Source organism: Canis lupus, chromosome 23, assembly GCF_048164855.1.
Source record: "Canis lupus baileyi chromosome 23, mCanLup2.hap1, whole genome shotgun sequence".
NCBI lineage: Eukaryota > Metazoa > Chordata > Mammalia > Carnivora > Canidae > Canis > Canis lupus.
The window spans coordinates 26,295,725-26,315,853 of NC_132860.1; the positions used below are offsets into that span (position 1 = coordinate 26,295,725).

At 50.9% G+C, this 20,129-nt stretch overlaps 1 protein-coding gene across 7 annotated transcripts in view; it reads left to right on the forward strand.

Annotated features, from left to right (window-relative positions):
- Window positions 1–136: 136 nt before the first annotated feature.
- Window positions 137–20,129, forward strand: part of ATG16L2 (autophagy related 16 like 2) — a 32,684-nt gene continuing 12,691 nt past the window's right edge. For 4 of the 7 annotated variants that reach the window (XM_072794511.1, XM_072794512.1, XM_072794514.1 and 1 more), the window contains exons 1-14: window positions 8,460–8,619; window positions 10,470–10,569; window positions 11,156–11,258; window positions 14,845–14,918; window positions 15,159–15,410; window positions 15,554–15,619; window positions 15,908–16,021; window positions 17,050–17,112; window positions 17,678–17,786; window positions 18,117–18,222; window positions 18,875–18,945; window positions 19,239–19,310; window positions 19,432–19,552; window positions 19,883–19,988. In XM_072794511.1, the coding sequence (XP_072650612.1) occupies window positions 8,520–8,619; window positions 10,470–10,569; window positions 11,156–11,258; window positions 14,845–14,918; window positions 15,159–15,410; window positions 15,554–15,619; window positions 15,908–16,021; window positions 17,050–17,112; window positions 17,678–17,786; window positions 18,117–18,222; window positions 18,875–18,945; window positions 19,239–19,310; window positions 19,432–19,552; window positions 19,883–19,988 (1,457 nt within the window). In that variant the 5' untranslated portion in view covers window positions 8,460–8,519. Of the gene's footprint in view, window positions 470–8,459; window positions 8,620–10,469; window positions 10,570–11,155; window positions 11,259–14,844; window positions 14,919–15,158; window positions 15,411–15,553; window positions 15,620–15,907; window positions 16,022–17,049; window positions 17,113–17,677; window positions 17,787–18,116; window positions 18,223–18,874; window positions 18,946–19,238; window positions 19,311–19,431; window positions 19,553–19,882; window positions 19,989–20,129 lie in introns of those variants that run through there. The other 3 variants (XM_072794513.1, XM_072794516.1, XM_072794515.1) reach the window with 2 other exon arrangements.

Sequence of the window (20,129 nt, forward strand, 5' to 3'; positions counted from 1 at the left end):
TGACTGAGCCACCAGGTGGCTATTTTATTTTATTTTATTTTATTTTATTTTATTTTATTTATTTTATTTTATTTTATTTTAATTTTTTAAAGATTCATCCATTTATTCATTCAGAGAGAACGAGGAGAGAGGCAGAGACACAGGCAGAGAGAAGCAGGCTCCATGCAGGGAGCCCGACGTGGGACTCGATCCCCAGTCGCCAGGATCACACCCCGGGCTGCAGGTTACGTTAAACCGTGGGGCCACCGGGGCTGCCCCGCCCCTACTTTAACCATTGTGTACAGTTCAGTGGTATAACGACATTCATAGTGTTATGCAACCATCACTACTATTTACAAAACTGTTTCATCATCTCAAACAGAAATTCTGCAAACATTAAGCAGTAATTCCCCATCCTTCCATCTCCGCAGCCCCTGGTAACCAACCTTTAATCTTTCTGTCTCCATGAATTTGCCTTTTTCTATTTCATGTAAGTAGAATCATATATTTGTCCTTGTTTGTATAGCTTATTTCACATAGTCTACATTTCCAAGGTTCGTGTTGCAGTATATATCAGAACTTCATTCCTTTTTATGGCTGAATAATATTTCCTAGTATGTAAATACCACATTTTGTTTATCCATTCAACTTGAGTTGTTTCTACCTTTTGACTATTGTGAATAATGTACCTATGTATACATAGGTATGTAAGCAAGTCCTTGGTTCCAGTTCTTGTGGATATATACCTAGGAGTGGAATTGCTGGGTCAGATGGTAGTTTTTTTTTTTTTTTTTTTTTTTGTTGTAATTAATTAATTTATTTGAGAGAGAGAGAGCACAAGGGAAGAGCAGAGGGAGAGTCTTAAGCAAAACATGGAGCCTGATGCAGGGCTCAATCCCATGACCCTGATATCACAACCTGAGCTGAAACCAAGAGTTGGGATGCTCAATGGACTGTGCCACCCAGGCACCCCTTATGTTTAATATTTTGAGAAACTGTAAAACTGTTTTCCACAGCAGCTGCACCAAAGCAGGAAGGTTCCAGTTTCTCCACATTCTTGCCAATGTTTGTTATTTTCCATTTATTTTTTAGAATTTTATTATAGCCATCCTAGTAGGTATATAGTGCCATCTCATTATGATTTTGATTGGCATTTCCCTAATGAGTAATTAGGCATCTTTTCATATGCTTATTGGCCTTTGTTTATCTTCTTTGGAGAAATGTCTATTCAAATCCTTTGCTCATTTTTGTAATGGGTTGTTTTTGTTATTGTTTATATATTCTGGATACTAAACCCTTATCAGACAAATATTTACAAATATTTTCTCCTATTCTGTAAGTTGTCTTCTCATTTTCTTTTTTTTTTAAGGTTTTATTTATTTATTCATGAGAGACACACACATTGAGAGAGAGAGAGGCAGAGACACAGGCAGAGGGAGAAGCAGACTCCATGCAGGGAGCCTCACGACGTGGGACCTGGCCCAGGGTCTCCAGGATCACACCCCGGGCTGCAGGCGGCGCTAAACCGCTGCGCCACTGGGGCTGCCCTGTCTTCTCATTTTCTTTTCTCTTTTCTTTTCTTTTTTCTTTACTTTTTTTTTCTTTTCTTTTCTTTCTTCTTTTCTTTCTTCTTTCTCTCTTCTTTCTTTCTTCTTTCTTTCTTTCTTTCTTTCTTTCTTTCTTTCTTTCTTTCTTTCTTTCTCTCTCTCTCCCTCCTTCCTTCCTTCCTTCTTTCCTTCCTTCCTTCCTTCCTTCCTTCCTTCTTTCTTTCTTTCTTTTCTTTTCTTTCTTTCTTTCCTTTCTTTTTCTTTCTTTCTTTCTTTCTTTCTTTCTTTCTTTCTTTCTTTCTTTCTTTCTTTCTTTCTTTTCTTTTCTTTTCTTTTCTTTTCTTTCTTTTCTTTCTTCTTTCTTCATGAGAGACACACAGAGAGAGGCGGAGACACAGACAGGGGGAGAAGCAGACTCCATGCAGGGAGCCCGGTGCGAGGAGGTGCCAAACCGCTGCGCCACCCAGGGATCCCCCTGTAGTATGTTTTGAAGTGTGAAGCCTTCCAACTTTGTGCTTTCTCAAGATAGCTTTGACTATTCAGGACATCTTGCAATTCTGTATGAATTTGAGGATTGGCAAGAAAGTCTCTTGGAATTTTGATAGAGCATGGTATCTTTTATTCAGAAATTTTACATTTCGATATGGTTAAATTATCTGCCTTTTCTGTTATAATTTTTATGTTTTGCATGTTGTTTAAGAAAGTCTTCCCTATCCCAAGGTTATAGATAAATTACCCTAATTGTTTCTAATATATTTATCATTTTTATGTGTATAAGTTGTAATATAATCCATTTAGAATTTACTTTTTTGGGATATGAAGTAAGGAGTCTAACTATATATTTTTCTCTAACTGGGTAAGTAATTGTCCTTACATAAATTATTGAATAGATCCCTCTTTCTACTTATTTGAAACTCTACCTTCATCATATATTAAACTCCTACATGGGAGAATCTATTTCTGGTCTCTAATCTGTTATTAATCTTGCCTATTTCTGAACCAACAGCACACCATTTTCATTGTGATAGTCTTTTCCTATTCTTAAAATATTTTTTTCTCAGGTGTTCTTTTTTGATGTGTCAGAGACAACTTGTCAAGTTCTATAAAAAAGATATGCTATTGGGATTTCATTTGGAAAGTAATGAATTCATTGTTTGTGTAAATTATAATTTTATTTTTAGTCCTCCCAACCCCAAACATTTTATGTAATTTCTTTCATTCAGCTACTCTTTTATGTTCTTCAGTTAATTTAATTGATCATATTAAGCTATATTAAGTATATCATTGATACAAGCATTCAAATTAAATTTTGTTGTTTATATGCAGCTTGTAATTTTTTTAAAGACTTATTTTTATTTGAGAGAGAGAGAACACACACACGTGCATATGCATGAGTTGGGAGAGGGGGAGAAGAAGGGAGAGGGAAAGCAGCCTCCTCTTTGAGTGTGGAGACCAACATGGGGCTCAATCCCACGATCCTGAGATCAGAACCCTGAGATCATGACCAAACCAAAACCATGAGTTGGACACTTAACTGACTGAGCTGCCCAGGCACCCCTGCAGCTTGTCAATTTTTTCTTGGTTATATTCCTACGTATATTAGTTTTTGCTGCTGTTGTGTGAATGACTTCATTTTTACTTACATTTTCTAATTGGACATTAGTGGGCTATATAATTACTGAATAGATATCTTCTAAATATTATTTATAGAAACTCTCCTACAGGTCCATTAACACAGTTAAAAAGAGATCTGTGCACAAGGCTGTATAGTTTAACATAGTAAGGGCAAATAATGGGAAGTAGCCTAAATGTTTATCAATATGGGACTAATTAAATTGTAGTGCATTCACATAATGAGATGCTTTGCAGTCTTAAAAGGAATGAACTAGATCTACATAGTCTGAATGGAAAGTTCTCTAGGGGTGCCTGGGTGGCTCAGTCATTAAGGGTCTGACTCTTGATTTCCGCTCAGGTTATGATCTCAGGATTGTGAGACTGAGCCCTGGGTTGGGCTCTGTGCTGGGTGTGGAGACTGCTTAAGATTCTCTCTATCCTGGGACGCCTGGGTGGTTCAGCGGTTGTGCACCTACCTTCCTTTGGCTCAGGGTGTGATCCTGGAGTCTTGGGATGGAGTCCCACATCGGGCTCCCTGCATGGAGCCTGCTTCTCCCTCTGCCTGTGTCTCTGCCTCTGTGTGTGTGTGTGTGTCTCTCACGAATAAATAAATAAAATCTTTAAAAAAAAAAAAGATTCTCTCTATCCCTTTCCCTGTGCCCCTCCCCCAACTCTCTCTCTCTCTCAAAAAAACAAAGTTCTCTAAGACATATTGAAAATATGTTGTTATATAAAGAAGCAATGTGTTTTATATTTTTGTGTTTTTATATGTTTGTATATGCTTAATTTTTTTTTAAGATTTTATTTATTTACTCATGAGAGAGACAGAGAGGCAGAGACACAGAGGGAGAAGCAGGCTCCTCACAGGAAGCCTGATGCGGGACTCGATCCTGGGACCAGGCTCATGCCCTGAGCCAAAGGCAGACGCTCAACTGCTGAGTCAGCCAGGCATCCCTGCATAAATATTTCTGAAAGGATACACACTAGTTAATGGTGATACTTCCAGAGAAAGAGACTGGGAAATTGGTGTGTGTCAACAACAGTGATGTATTCACACTATTTTTCTCTTCCAGGGGACATGGGGAGACTACATTTCCCAACCTTTCTAGTAGATGTGATCTTATCAATGAAAATGTAGGCAAAAGAATGTGGCACTTAGAGTCCAAGGTAATTAAGTGTCAATGTGAAAGCTTTCCACTCCTCCCCACCCTCACCCCCCGGGATCAAAGAGCTTTGAGATGATGGAGATGCTGGGTAGAAGCAGCTTGGATCTGAGTCACTGCTGAATGAAAATAACATACCAATATGGCCTGCCCCACACTGGGATGTGAGTGAGAAATAAACCTTTGTGTGTTAAGCCACTAAGATTTGAAGGCTTATTTGGTACCACATGTAATGTGGCCAGAGATTTTTTTGACACTTTTCATTGAAAGCTAGGATCTGTGTCCCCTGTCCTTGAATCTGGGCTGGACTGTGATTGCTTTGGACAACAGAATGCAGACCAAGTGATGCTGTGCTAGTTTCTGAGCTCAAGCCATATAAGACTAGCAGCTTACTGCCTATTGAAATGCTTGTTTGGGGATGCTTCCTTTCAGAATCTAACCAAGTTCTGAGAAACCAAATGAAATGGCTATCTGTAGGCACTCTGGTTTTCAGTTCTAATCAGTCTTCCAGCCAATAGCCAGCATCTCCTGCTAGCCAAACAAGTGAGTCATAATTAGCAATTAATCCCATCAAATCTTCAGATGATTCCATTCCGAGTCGGACTGCAACCACATGAGCCTTGAAGTGAGAAACACCCAGCTGAACTCAGCCAACACAGAGAATCATGAGAGCAGAATTATGAGTGCTATTAAAAAATAGTTGTATCATAGAGAAACAAAAGACCACAGAACAGCCTGTCTCATCTTAACCAATATAATGGTGTGAGGCAAAAAGTCTCACTCTTGTAGTATTTAAATTTTTGGCTATGTGCATGTGATTTCTGTTTCAATTAGATACAGCTACAAATCTAATTTAAAAATATTTTTAAAAAATAAAAGAAATAAAAAAATAAAAATATTTTTGAGGGCAGCCCGGGTGGCTCAGTGGTTTAGTGCCACCTTCAGCCCAGGGTGTAATCCTGGAGACCAAGGATCGAGTCCCACGTCGGGCTCCTTGCATGGAGCCTGTTTCTCCCTCTGCCTGTGTCTCTGCCTTTCTCTCTCTCTGTCACTCATGAATAAATAAATAAAATCTTAAAAAAAATTTTTTTGGATATAGATACAATTTTTAATTAATTTAAAAAGTAGGCTCCAGGGATGCCTGGGTGGCTCAGTGGTTGAGTGTCTTCCTTTGGCTCAGGTCATGATCCCGGGGTCTGGGATCCAGTCCCACATTGGGCTCCCCATACAGAGCCTGCTCCTCCCTCTGCCTGTGTCTTGCCTCTCTCTCTCTCTGTGTCTCTCATGAATAAATAAATAAAATCTTAAAAAAAAAATAAAGTAGGCTCCATGCCCAGCGTGGAGCCCAATCTGGGGCTTGAACTCACAACCCTGAGATCAAGATCTGAGCTGAGATCAAGAGTCCGACACTTAACTGACTGAGCTACCCAGGCACCCAATATAGCTACAAGTTTGAATTCACAACTTCTAACCATTGGGCCATTAAAACTGGTTTTGAATAGTTTTGATACCACAGCAACAGTAATAAATATTTACTGATCACCTCCTAAGTTGGAGTCAGGTCTTATTCTAGGGCTGAAGATAGAGCAGGGATCAAAGCTGACTTGGTCCTGGCTCTCCTGAATCTACCAGTCAGGTTGGAAAGATCAAAAATAACTGAACAAGCACAGAAAAATGATCCTCTCTGAGAGTGATAAGTGTTCTGAAAGGAAGAACAATTAGATGATGTAGACATTGATTAGAATAGAGGCTATTTCAGATTGTATGAACAGGAAAGATCTTCTGAAAAAAATAGGGGTTGTGCCAGCCCTTAAAAGATCTGAAGGAAGAGCACTAGGAATAGAGAATATCTATGGCAAAGATGCCAACAGAGGAATGAGTAGGCAGTTATTTCAGTGTTGTGGGGGTGCCTGGGTTCTTTGGTTAAGCATCTGCCTTTAGCTCAGGTCATGATCTCAGGGTCCTGGAATGGAGTCTCACATCTGGCTCCCTGCTCAGTAGGGGGTCTGCTTCTCCCTCTCCCTCTGCCCCTTACCCCTGCTTGTGCGCTCTCTCTCCCCCTCTCTCAAATAAATAAGTAATCTTAAAAAAAAAAAGATAAATGAAACAGCATGTTAAATGTGAAATTTAGGAATGTGTTGTCACATACTATGAATGTTATCTAAGATTTTAAGTGAACTTTATAACATAATCTCTCATATTCCAAAGATAGAAGATGAATATTTTAAAAAAGATTTTATTTGTTTATTCATGAGAGACACACAGAGAGGCAGAGACATAGGAAGAGGGAGAAGAAGCAGGCTCCATGCAGAGAGCCCGATGTGGGACTTGATCCAGGGACCTCGGGATCACTCCCTGAGCCAAAGGCAGATGCTCAACCTCTGAGCCACCCAGGCGTCCCGAAGATGAATATTTTTTTTTTAAAGATTTTACCCATTTATTTGACAGAGAGCTCAATCCCAAGACCCTGAGATCATGACCCGAGCCAAATGCAGATGCTCAACCAGCTGAGCCACCCAGGCGTCCCAGAAGATGAATATTTTTAGTCAAAATCATTTCTTTATCATATTATTCAAAAATGACAAATTATTCAAATATCCTAGGAGTGTTTTCTGAGTCAAAAAAGGGTGAGGAACCTCTCACCCCAAAACGACTCCTCACTTGAGAGAAATATCACCTCTGCACCTTGCGGTCAAGCAGAGCCCTGTTAATTAATATAACCTCTAATGCACACAGACCCGTGATGGTGTCCTCCCGGCACCTGGGAGTCTGACAGTCCTAAAAGGAATTCTTCACTGTCACCAACTGGCTCTGGGTCTCTGTGGTACATAGAGTCTCCTGGTGCCTTCTGGAAAATGTTACTACCTACACCCACTCCTTCAACAGACAGGCTGGGGCTGTAGCTCAGGTCAGAAAGGCCTTCACTCAGTGAAGGGGCAGGAAAGTTTTCCTGAAGGAGGTGACCCATGAGTAGGAGTCAGAAGGCCAAGAAGGGAAGGTGTTCCAAAGGAACTTGTGCAAAGAAATGTGGGGTGCTGAGCTCAGTTCACGGTGGTTTCAAAGCACAGCAGGTGTACACTATCCTGGGGGTATCGCTGGCACTTACTGCCTTACAAGCCCCGTGACCCATCCATCCCACCATGTGCATCTCAAAAGACCTGTAACCTCCAAGGCTGTGTGGCTCCCTAACCTTACCCAACTTCTCTCTGTCTCCCGGGGACAGACAGGTCTGCATGCACTCACCAAGAGCAGGGCCTGCTGGGGCCTTAGAGTGCACCCAAGGGTGAAGCTGGGAGCAGCGAATGCCTCCGTGGGGGGGGGGGGGGGCGGATTCTGCAGGGCTCTGGGCAGGGGTCTTGCCGGAGCGTTTTGTCACAGTTCCCCGCAACCCGTGATTCACCGTCAGGGGTCCCTGCACGAGATGTTGCTCCCCCTCCAGAGGCTGCCGGGAAAGTGCGCGGTTGGGCCCTGAGGCCGGCCCGGGGCTGCCGGCGCTTCTCCCTTCTAGGCCGGGGATCTCCAGATTAAAACGGCGGATCCCGTCACTCTCAGGGACCTCAGTCTTCCGCGAAGAATCGAGCCCCTAAACCCCGCTCTCCACAGGGGCTCCTGGGCCTGCTGTCCTTCCCCGAGTTTCTGTCCCCTGGAGGTTTCATGCCTTCAAGCCTCCGCACTTGCTCTTCCCGCTGCCCGGGACCTTTTCTCTCTCCTCCTGGCCCCGCGATTCCAACTCAAACGCCGGCAGCTCCGACAGCAGCGCCTGTGCCCGCAGCCCCCTCCTCGTCTGTGCCGCGTCTCGCCGTCACGCCGTGCGCCGCTGGGTCACCCGCTCTCGCGGCCTCGAGGGACCGGGGCGGGGCCGGGGCTGAGAGGAGGGGTCTCTGGGTCCCCAGCGCCCGCAGAGCGCCGTCGGTTACCTCCGAACTCGGTCCGGGCGCCGAGGGGTTAAGGCCCGGGACCCGGAGGCCGGCGCCGGGGCGCGCGCACAGGCCTGGGGAAGCCGCCCGGGGACGCGACCGCACCCCGACTCCCCGCGGCGGCCAGCAGGGGCCCCGACGCGGGCGAGGCGCTGGAGACCGGGTGGGGGGCGGCGTCCCGCGCCTCCGCGCTGCTCCCCCGACCGACGCTCTTCGTGCAACCCGGGATCCCCCCGCCCCCGCCCCCGGCGTCCCGCGGAGGCCCCGCCCCGGTTGCGCCTCCCCGGGTGCGAGCGGCTATGGCGGGGCCCGGCGCCCGCTGGAAACGCCACATCGTGCGGCAGCTTCGGCAGCGGGACCGCACGCAGAAGGCGCTCTTCCTGGAGCTGGTGCCCGCCTGTGAGTGCGCCCCGGGGCTTGCAAGGGGGCCGCGGAGGGGACCCGCCGGCGGGGGAGGCGAGGCTGGCTCCCGCGCTGCCGCCCGCGCGCAGAAAAGCCTTCTGGCCCCTCTTTACGCCCCACCCTCGCTGGTCGGGCCCTTTCCAGGCCGGGCTCTGCCGGGCTCTGCTTGGAGCCCCTTCCCGGGCGGGCGGGGCTCCCTCCGGGGCTCCCGGCCTCCCCGCCCCTCAGGGCCCGTGTCTCCGGGCTGGGCTGGGGTTCGTCAGCCAGTGCTGTTCCTTTAGGGCCTCCTATGGTGTTCCCCTCTCCCAGGGCAGTCCCCAGGGTACAACCCAGTCAATCCGTTTGGTCCCTGTGGCCTGGTGAAAAAACTCTAGAGCAGCTACTTCTAAACTCGGTCTCTAGGGAGGAAGTTCAGCGTCTCAGGCTTTGCCACCGCTAAGTGATCCTGGCTCAGGTTTTTGGACCACCTCTGTGCCCCGGCAACCCCAGCCTGAGGGGGAAACTGGGGGCTCCAGGCTGCTGGCTGAGCCCGAGAAGTTATACTCAGGTGTTTCGGGGGGTGGGGGGAGGCTGGTCAGGAGTGAGTATGGCAGTTCAAGCTAGGGTGAACAGGTGTGCAACCGTGTAAGTGCCTCTGGTCACTGGAGACTGTGTGTGTGTGTGTGTGGGGGGGGGGGGAGTACAACCACTATCCCTCCAGCTCCATCACTGATCCTAATCTTGGCTGCTGCTTAACTGTCTCCCCCCCACCCCCCCGCCCATCCCCCAAACTGAATTTGCAGCTCTTGTTTTCTGGGCCATTTCCCTGCAACATTCCAGGCTGCTGGCCCTCTCTCTTAAGGGTGTGAGGGCAGCTTCCTGCCTCCAGGCAACCTCACTTTTCCACTGCTCTGATGGACAGTGAAACCATACAGTTTGAGGGAGAAATCACCCATCTCCTGAAAGCTGCAGGCTGTGGGACTGGAGAGACCTTGGAGGGCTGAGATCAGACATAATTTGGCTTCAGTCTTCTCTGCGGTCTTGGGTGGGTTGTATCCCTAGGCTTCAGATTTCTCACCCACAAATTGGGCAAAATAACATCTTTAGATTTGATGGGGGCAGTGCAGTGCCCTGGGGGCTGAGGTGGAGTTTGTGTGAGAACTTGACCAGTGACCTCAGTCGAGGTGACAGGCAGGGGACTGGGTGAAGGAAAGGAGCTGAGGAGCTAGGCCTGGGCTTACCACCCCCACCCTACTCTGGTGAGAAAAGAGGAAGTGAGTGTGGTGGGGGTGGAGGGAGATATTCCAGGGTCTGTAGCAAAAACTACCAAACTCAGGGAAGTCTGCTGGATAGTTAGTTGCTCAAGGACTTTCTCTTCTGGCGCCGGGAAACCTTACCTCAACCCTGGGGAAGAGAGGACGGTTTTTTAGAATAGAAAGTTAGAGCCCTGGAGGGGAAGTAATTTGCCAGAGGCAATAGGCAGGTGGAACTGGGTTTGTGTCATCACTCTTCGGGGCAAAGAGTCGCTCTGGGGCAAGGCTGAATCAATCTCCGGCCCCTTCCTTCCCTCAGGACCCGCAGGGGTCAGTGAGGCTGGCCGTGTACTTCCCGTGGTGGTTGTCCTTCTCTGTCCCATGGAGAGAAGGTTTCCTGGGAGGGCCTGTAGGCAGGTGCTGCGAGGAGGTTGTGCAAGAGCTGAGGGTCTTGGTAGAGCCACACAAACACCCCTCAAAGAGCAGAGCCCAGCCTGACAGCAGCTCTGCCATTCTGCATCCCTGGGCTCCTGAGCCCTCCCAGCCACAGAGGTGTGCCTGAGTCTGCTCGAAAGTGTTTGTCTCTGCCCCAAGCTCACCCTCTTGCACCCCTAGATAACTGTCTCCTAGAGAAGGCTGAGTTGCTGGCCCGGATCTCAGAGAAGCTGCAGCCAAAGCCAAATGATGTCACCCCTGCTACCCTTCAGGGCCCTTGGTGAGTGTATGAGTGTTCCTGGTTACAATGGGCTGCCTATGCCTGGGCCCTGCCCCCACCGCCTATGCCCGGTTCAGTTTTTCCCTGGCATCTCCTTGGTCCTTAAATGCTACCCAGGGGAGGGAGGAGGTGGGCTCTTGAACCTTCCTCCAAGCCAGCTGTTTAGAATGTCCTTTCTCCACCATCTTTCTCAGTCCATCTCTGCACTAGTCTCATCTTTTCACTCCTTGCTCCCACACTCTCACCTTCCTCCCTCCTTTTTTTTTGTCGCTCTGATCCTTACCTGATGCCTATAGAAAAAAGTGTCTTGCTACATATTCCAAAGGAGGAATGGAGCCGAGAACCAGGAATGGGTTGGGCCTCAGAGTTGGGAGGTGCTTCTTAAGGAGGGTCCTGGCTAGGGAACCGAGGCCTGGGAAAACCCCAGAGCAGTTATGGGCAGTTCCAGTTTCTGGAGACTTGATCTTTACTGGCTTTCTGGCTTCCACATTCCTGAGGGAGAAAGTTCACGGCTTTCAGGCTTTTTGTGTTCATCCTGTGGGTTTAATGGAAGGACAATGAACACCACTTTCTTATTGGTTGGCAGGGAGGAGGAATCGGGGCCTGACTCAGACCTAGTCCCATCATCAAGCACTCTGAGGGTGAAGTGGCAAGAGGAGGAGGAGGGACTCCGACTGGTCTGCGGTGAGGTGAGGCTGGGCAGGGGTCTGAGAGGGAATGGCATGGGGCCAGACTCCAGGAGTTTGGGGGCAAGGGGGAGTGGTCCGTGGGATCCAGCAAGTGAGGGACATTCCCCAAGTTCAGTGCCAGAGTGCTCTCTAGCTTGGTTCTGGCAGCCCTGGATGAGGTAGTCTCCAACAGCAGCTAGAGGATGTGAGGTGAGCGCTCAGAGAGGAGTATGAGGTGTGCAAGGCCAGAGGTGTGACCTCTGCTCCTCCTTTCAGATGGTCCCGCCTGCTCTGTTCACAGCTTGCCTCACCAACCCCAGAGCCTAGCCACTGATGCACAGTACACATTTGCAGACTAAATAAGTAGGGTGGTCCACCTCCGTAGCAGTGACACTGCTGCCCCCACCTCATGGTGTCTCTTGGCTTCTGTTTCACCACATTGTCCTCGTTTTCTTTTTTCTGTAGTGGTTGCTTCTGAACTTCTTTCTGTGGTTCCTTTCCTCCTCCCTTTAAATGTGGGTGTTCATTAAAGCTTGGGTGGGTTCACTGACTCCTGTGGGCTCAAATACTGTTTGTTGACTCCCAGACCTGTCTCTAGCCCAGTGTTCTTTCCTGAGCTCCACACTCTGTGGTCGGCTGGGGTTCTTGGACATCATATCCAAAATTAGATTCACCATCTCCCCCACAGTATATGGCCAGCACCACACAGAGAGGTGACTCTTGCAGGTGCTCGGCTAAGCATTATTTGAGCTAATCCTCTACAACGCTAGAGCAAGAAACTGAGAAATGGAGCCAGGATTTGAACTCCTTCACACATGAATCCAGCTTCTGTGATCTCCATTCATTCTTTCAACAAAGGTTTAGTGACAATCGTCATATCCACGGCCCAGGATAAGAACAAGATCTGGCCGCATGGAGCTTCCAGTCCATGGGAGGAGACTGATAGGCCAATAAACACACGCCCAGTTACAGCATGCCACATTACTTGCCCAACTAGTGTGGGAATGGGGCTATAAACCCAGTGAGCGCCTTGCGCTCAAAGCCCCCATTGTAGTTGCAACTTGACATTTGAGGCACTTTCTGGGCTGTGAGATCTCCAAGGCCTGGGATGCCTTTGGTTTGCTTCCACTGATACCTGGGGTCTGTCTCCACAGTCCATGCTAATGAATATTTGTAAACTAAATGATGGATTCGGTAAACCCTCCACCCCAACTAGAAGTCACTGGGTTGGAGACCGAGGGGGCACCTCTGGTCCCTCCCAGCCCTTCATGCTGAGCTAGTAGTCATCAGCTCATGGATCGATCCTGCCTCCAAATCCATCAACTCTCGGTTGGCCAGGTGCAAATAACCCTCATCCCTTCCTGGATGATCCCTCCCCTCACACTCCCATCCATTCTCCATATAGCACTCATAGTGATACACACACACACACACACACACACACACACAATTTTAAGTGGGCCCCATGGCTTCTTTGCAGCTTGAACTCACAACCCTGAGATTGAAAGTCCCATGCTCTGCCAGCTGAGCCAGCCAGGCACCCCACAGTGATACTTTTTTTTTTTCTTTTTTATGATAGTCACAGAGAGAGAGAGAGAGAGAGAGAGAGAGAGAGGCAGAGACACAGGCAGAGAGAGAAGCAGGCTCCATGCACCAGGAGCCCGATGTGGGATTCGATCCCGGGTCTCCAGGATCGCGCCCTGGGCCAAAGGCAGGCACCAAACCGCTGCGCCACCCAGGGATCCCCTAATAACGAAAAGATCTCCCTTAAAAAAGTACCGTAGAGACATACATGCTTGTGAACATTTCAAGGGAACAGAAGCCCACCGAGTAAAGTGAAACCCCCTTCTCAACTCTCTCCCATTGTCGGTTTGGTATACATCTTCCAGAGCCCTTTAGCCTGCCTTCCCAGTGGAGTTCTCCAGCCTCCTATTGTATTTCCTACCACTCTCTGAACTCCTAGTTCCCTTTGTTTGGGACACTTCCACGAACCCCCTGCCTTAGCACTTACTCCCTGGTACTTCCTCAGACACATACCAGTCCCCATTGGATATGCTAGGGGATGGGGAATGGCTTTTTCTTTAATTCTTAGTACTGTTTCACATATCACAACAAGCATATATAATTATTATTTAACTTTTGGGGGTAAATAATTACAGATCATAGGAATTTGCAAAATTGGTTACTTATGTAACTAGAGTACACACAATCAGGAAACTGATATTGGTATGAAATTTACATATATTTCTTGTCATGTTGTCCCATACATAGATTTGTGTGATTGGCAATACACAGCATGACTTCATCACCACAAAGATCTCCCTCTTGCTACCCTTTTTAGCCACAACTGACTCCTCTCCCCCAACCATCCCTAATCCTGCAACCACTAATTTGTTTTCCATCTCTACTATTTGGATTTTGAAAAGCCCCCCCAAAATACTGAATAACAAAATGTCAATGAAAGTAAAAGACAAAGGGAGAAGTAGAGGTCATGTTGCTGCATGGTGAAAGGAATCAGAAACGTTATGAATTGGGCCAGCTGGGTCAGGAAAGTAGACACGCGCAGGACCATGGAGAGATGTGTCAGTGCAGGTGAAGTACAGGAGCCTTGCTCCTCAGTCCATCTCTCACCAGGCCCGTGTGAGAAAGAACACAGGAACAGGTCAGCAACCAGAGCCCCAGCCTTGGTTACTTCCTCATGTTCCTCTTGTCACACTGGTAGGAATTGCTCTGCCTGAGGTCTGTCTTTCACTGGCCCCTCAGCTCTAAAAAGTGGGACTTGACCTTCCTCTCTGTGGCTTTCCCAGCCATTGGTTGAAGGATTGTTGAATGAGGCAGGGGCATGGATAAGGTGACCCTCACCCCCACTCTTGGGCTGGGCAGCTCCAGTATTCAGTCTGGCCTCTGTGCTCCCACAGCCAATTTTCGTTCTTGCCCTTGTGCTTCTGCTTAGGCTCCTGTTGCTCTCTGGAATCTGTGCTTGGGAAGGCCAGGGTTAGAGAAGTGGGCAGTAGAGCCCACATCCCTTGAACCTTTCCTGCAGACCTGTCCTGTACTTGCAGCTTAATGTTTGATGGCCTGCCATTTATCTGTGTAACTTTGTTGAGACACTTAACCTGTTTGTGCCAATGTCCTCTTCTGTAAAACCGGGAAAATGTCAGTACCTACCTTATGCTGTTGTTATGGTGATTAAGAGTTAACACATGTGTAGTGCTCAGAACAGGGCATGACACACACGTGCTATATAAACATTTGCTATTATCTGAAATATTATTCCTAATAATTTTACATTACCCTATGAGGTAAGTGCTATCATCCCCACTTTACAAGGGAGGAAACAGCAGGTTCAGAGACGTTAAATGACGACCCCGGGGTCACAGGGCAAGTAAGTGGAACTGCCAGGACTGACACTCTGGAGCCTAAGGCCCTTCCACTGCGCCTCAAGAACAGCACTGCGTTCCTGTGCACGATCCTAACTTGCCTGAGCCTCTGCTTTCTTTTCAGTAAGGGGGCGGGTGGGTGCCGTAGCCGACCCTGGAGAGCGGCGGGAGGCGCGGCGGGAGCCCTGCCCAGGCGCCCGCGCCCACCGCCCACCTCCCGCCCCCAGATGGCCTACCAGGTGGTGGCGAAGAGCGCTGCCCTGGGCGCCCTGGAGTCAACGCTGGAGCAGCGGCAGAGCACGTGAGGCGCGGGCCGTCTCTGCGGGGAAGGGGGGACCCGGGGCTCCTGCGTGTCTCCAGCGCGGCCCGAGGGCTTCCCCCACGCGCTGGGCTCAGCGGCCCGGAACGGCAGGGCTCGGAGCGGAAGGCCTGGTTGGACGCCAGGCTTGGCCACTTGCCTGACCGCACGGAAGGGGCAAGCCCGTCCCACCTGAGCGACCGGCTCCCACCGGGCGGTGACGAAGGGTCCCCGCTCCTTCAGGCTGGCGGCCCTGCAGGCCCGCGTGGCGGAGCTGCGGGAGGAGCAGGCGCGGCAGACGCGGCAAGTGGACGCCCAGCGGGCGCTGAACGTAGCGCAGCGGGCGGCCTACGAGGCGCTGCGCGGGCGCGCCCGGCTCCAGGAGGCGGCCCTGCGCAGGCTCGAGGAGGAGGCGCGTGACCTGCTGGAGAGGCTCGTGCAGCGCAAAGCCCGCGCCGCCGCCGAGCGCAACCTGCGCAACGAGCGCTACGAGAAGTGAGCGCGCTTGGCCCCGCCCCTCGGACGCGCGAGCGCCGCGGCCCGGCGGCGGGGGAGGGGCGCGGGGGCGGTCGGTGCTGCGCCTCCACGGCCGGTGGGGCTGGCCCGGTCCGGCTCTCTGGATGCTTCTCTCCCCCCAGGGCCAAGCAGGCACGGATGTCCTTGGAGCTAAAGGCGGCTGCCCAGCGGACTGTGAGCATCAGCGAGTAAGAGGGGATGGCCCGCCCCGAGCCCGAGCCTCGAGCTTCCTTAGCCCCGCTCCAACCCGCGTGCCCTAAGGCGCCCTTAGCCTACAGTTCTACCCTCGTGTCCACACAACCCCCCCCGCCCCCCGAAACTGAGCCCACAGGACACGTGCAGACTCGTGTGGTCGTAGGAGCCCGCACACCTGCCTGCTGCGTGTGCGTCCACACAAATCCTCTTTACTGTGTTGGGTACTGGAGGCAGGGAGGGACTGGTCCCTTGACCTTCCTGAGCTTCACTCCCTCTCCCAGGAGCCCCAACACCATTGGCGATGGGATCAGAGAGGAGGGTAAGACTCTGGCCCTGATGGCTGAGCCCGTGTCCCCGAAGAGTGAGGCTGGTGAGAAGTGGCTGAGGACCTTCAGGTGAGGACTGTCCCAGAGCACTGAGCTGGGCCCCACTTTGGAGTCTTCCTCTAGGGCCTTGGGCCCATCTCTTGGGCTGAGAGGGGTTTGGGCAGAGGCTGCAGTACAGCTTAGACCTCCCAGGACAGGTCTGATCACCAGTGCCTGGAGCGTCTTGGGGTCACTGCCACCTTAGGGACCCCAGTGCCTCTTTCTCTCCTTCTTAGGAGGAGAGCTCTGGAAGTGAAGTGTCAGGCTGGTGAAAGGGTGTCATCCGGAGGGAATCTGGGCAAGGCCCAGGACTCAGATGTCATAGGCATGTGTGCTACAGGGACCTGAGAGCACATGTATGCACAAGCTGAGGGAGCATGTGGTCATGTATAGATGTGAGCTTGCACGGGCTTCTGAAGCCTATGGATTGGAGTTTCAGTCCTTGAGTGTCCACCCCCTCAGTCTTCCCAATTTGTCTCCATTTGTCCCTCACTGAAGGTGCCCTTCCCCCTCCCTTGTGCCATTCACCAGCTTGAAGGCTTCTCTTTCAGTGCTTCCTTGCAGGTCACTGATATCCAGGCCTGGGGGAAATGAAAGAAATTTGGGGTGGGGCATGAGATGCTCGTTCCCAAAGTCCTTGGCAGCCCTTGTGGGCTAAGTCTTCCTAGGACACATTCTCTTCTGGACATTTTTGAGGTCACTCAGTAGGCCTAGGTTTTACTTCCCATCTCCCCCCAGCCTTATGCTATTCCAGCCTGAGTACACCTTCGCACTTTCTCCCATAGGCCCCAGCTCAGCCTACCCCAGTGTTGGGGGGCACTTGGGTGGTGAGGCAGTTCTTACTATAATGGTGGAAACTTTGGGAGACTTCATTGCCAAATCCCTCCCTGCCTCCACCTTCCTGGGACTGCTTTGAGTCATCCTGCTCTCCTGCTCTTGGAGAAGCCAAGTTCTTGTCCCAGGTGTAAGAGGCTGTCCCAGGCACCTCAGGGTGCCTGGCTGCTGTCTGCACACTCAGTGGCCAGTTCCTTAGCATGTCTCTCTTAATTCTACCCCAGGTCTGCCTCTGCCACCTCCTTGACGCTCTCCCGCTGTGTGGATGTGGTGAAGGGGCTTCTGGAGTAAGTGTGTGTGTGCAGCCACATGGTGTGTGAAGGGTCTGGGCCCCTTGGAGGCCTATGTCAGGCTTCTGGAGTCTAGGCTTGGTCTGTGTGTGTCTCGATCTCTCTGTCCGTGCGTTGTGCAGCTGTCTGTGAATCTCTGCTACCTCTCCCAGACTTCATTTCCTTCATTTCCAGGCCCTGGCTGGCTATCCTCCTCTCTCTGTCCCTCATCCATGGTCCTCACAGGAGATCAAGATCTCCAGTCTGAGCCTGGATAGGAACTACCATTCAGTTGGGAAATGGGCTCAGATGTGTCAGGACTTGTTCAGGGTCCCAGAGCCAAGTGCTAGCAAGGCTACTCAGGTGGCTCTGCATCTGTCAACCCTACCCTACCCCTGTGCCCCTCCCCTCTCCATACTGACCCCTGGGATCAGAGGCTGGCTTGGGAACAAACTCACTGCATCTCTGGGCCTTGTTCTACCACCTTTGGTGTCTACTTTCTATTGTTGCTGCCTCAGGAGCATGGGACTCCCATGTCAGAAGGCCTTGCTATATGCTTTCCTGACACCTGCCTTCCATCCAGTTTCAAGAAGAGGAGAGGCCGTTCCATTGGGGGAGCTTCTGAGCAGCGATACCAGAGCATCCCTGTGTGCGTGGCTGCTCAACCTCCTAGCCAGGTTCTGGATGTGCTGGTAAGGGAGGGGCTGGGCCACATGCAGAGGTGCTGATAAGGGGAGTGTAGGCCTCAGGGGTGGTGCACCGAGGCCAGGGAAGCAAGGCTGGGCTCCTTAGCTAGAGCACCAGTTTTTTTTCACAGCCAGTGGTAGAAGCTGGTCAGCCTTTAATAATGGAGGATGGACTGCAGAGGCCACAGAGGGGAACAGGGAGAGGTATAGTGGGAAGCTGCTGCAGGTATAGTGGGAAGCATTGTGCAGAGGTGCGTGCAGGAGGGAGCCCATGAGTGTGTGCAGAGAGGCACATATGGCGAGGACCGGGGGCACCAATCTCCCTTTTTCCCACAGGATGCCCACCTCTCTGAGGTCAATGCTGTTTGTTTTGGCCCCAATAGCAGCCTCCTAGCCACCGGAGGGGCCGACCGCCTCATCCACCTCTGGAACGTTGTGGGAGGTGAGGGTTCTTCTTTGTGGGCCAACCTAGTGCTTTCTCTCCAGACGCTACCCTCAGCTTGCTCCTTGGTAGGCCAACGTGTTAGATCTGTTTGTGTTTCCTCACATGTAACATTTTTTGTGGCCAGCGGCCAGATGACGCTTTGGCAAGAGTTCTGGGCTGAGCTTCCCACCTGTTGGAATCCAGGTCTGCAGGATGGGGAGGGCTAAGCTCGGATGGTCCCTGTTAGGGGAAGTGGAGGTCCCTTATCATTAGATTCTGCAGAGACAGGTCCCCGGGGTCCACCAGGTGACCTCTTCTGGTGTCACTTGAGCTCTCAGAACTCAGGGGATGAGTGTTAGCTATCTACCCTGAGTTTGTAGAGGCAGGTATGCTGGGGAGTCACAGTCACTTCCTGGAGGCTTCCTAGAGAAAGGCCTGGCTCTGGCTTACTCAGTGTCCTAGGGACAGTCCCTTCTCCTTGTCCTCTGTAGTCCTGTGAGATGATCTGCTGCCCCCTGGAGCCTCCTGCTGGCGGTTTGGGAAGGTGCAGCCTCCAACACAGGCACCCAGAATTTTTTTCCTCTAACTTGGGAGAGACTGATCTTCTCAGCAACTCCTTTTCATGAAGTTAGTGACCTCACTTCACCTGTCCTTTTCCTGGTTCCCCCAGGTCGTCTGGAGGCCAACCAGACTCTTGAAGGAGCTGGTGGCAGCATCACCAGTGTGGACTTTGACCCTTCGGTGAGGGGATTTTGCCTCAGTGACAACATGGAATGCCTGTTCTGTGCCCCTGCCATCTCCACACTGGGCAATTGGTGGCTCTAGGACATTTGGGGAACATCATGGATGTCCTAGAAGCAGTCCTTCTGGCTGCTACCAAACCCTTCCCTGTCCTGGAGGCTGCTCTGCCTGCCGGATGATCTGGGGCTGTGGGAAGCTCTTAAGGCAGCCCCTGCCCCGGCTCTGGCCTGAGGGCTGTTGCATCTCTCTGGGCCCAGGTTCAGGGCTCTTCATTCCTCCTTCCATCTCTCCAGGGCTCCCAGGTATTAGCAGCTACTTACAATCAGGCCGCCCAGCTCTGGAAGGTGGGGGAAGCACAGTCCAAGGTAAGGCCTGACTGAGGAGGCAGCCCTGGAGGTCAAGGGTCATGCCTTGGGCCCCAAAGGGGATGTTATGGAGTCTTGGCCATGTCCTTGATCCATACCGGGATGGGTGGGGGGTGAGCAGGAGACGCTATCTGGACACACAGACAAGGTGACAGCTGCCAAATTCAAGCTGACAAGGCACCAGGCGGTGACTGGGAGCCGAGACCGGACAGTGAAGGAGTGGGACCTCGGCCGCGCCTACTGTGAGGCCCAGCCCCTACCTCCCCCTCCCTACCTTGCCCAAATCAGGGCAAGAAAAAATACCTCAGCCTGTTCTCCGGGATAGCTTCAAGGGTCACAGGCATTTGGGGTAAAGGTTCCCAGGGCCTCTCCCTCTCTGCCCCTCAGCAGTACTTTCTGCCTGGTTTCTTGGTGACTTCAGGCTTTGGCCTGGGAAGCAGGGAATCTGGGTTCTAGTTTGGGGAGGATACTTAGCCCTCTGGGGCTTCGGGACCTCAGCTTCTCTGGATGTCCAGTGGGATGGCTTACAACAACCTTTTTCTGAGGCTGGAACTCTGCTCCTTGATCCTCAGGCTCCAGGACCATCAGTGTCCTTTCCTACTGTAATGATGTGGTGTGTGGGGACCATGTCATCATTAGTGGCCACAATGACCAGAAGATCCGGTTCTGGGACAGCAGGTGACAGGCATGGGCTATGAGTGGTGGAGGCATGGGGATAAATTTGCTATATACTCTTTTCCTTTCTCTGATGTGGAGGCACTTCAGGGAAGTGAGGCTAAGTGTGGCCCCTTGAAGGCTCCACTGCCCTTGGGGACCTAT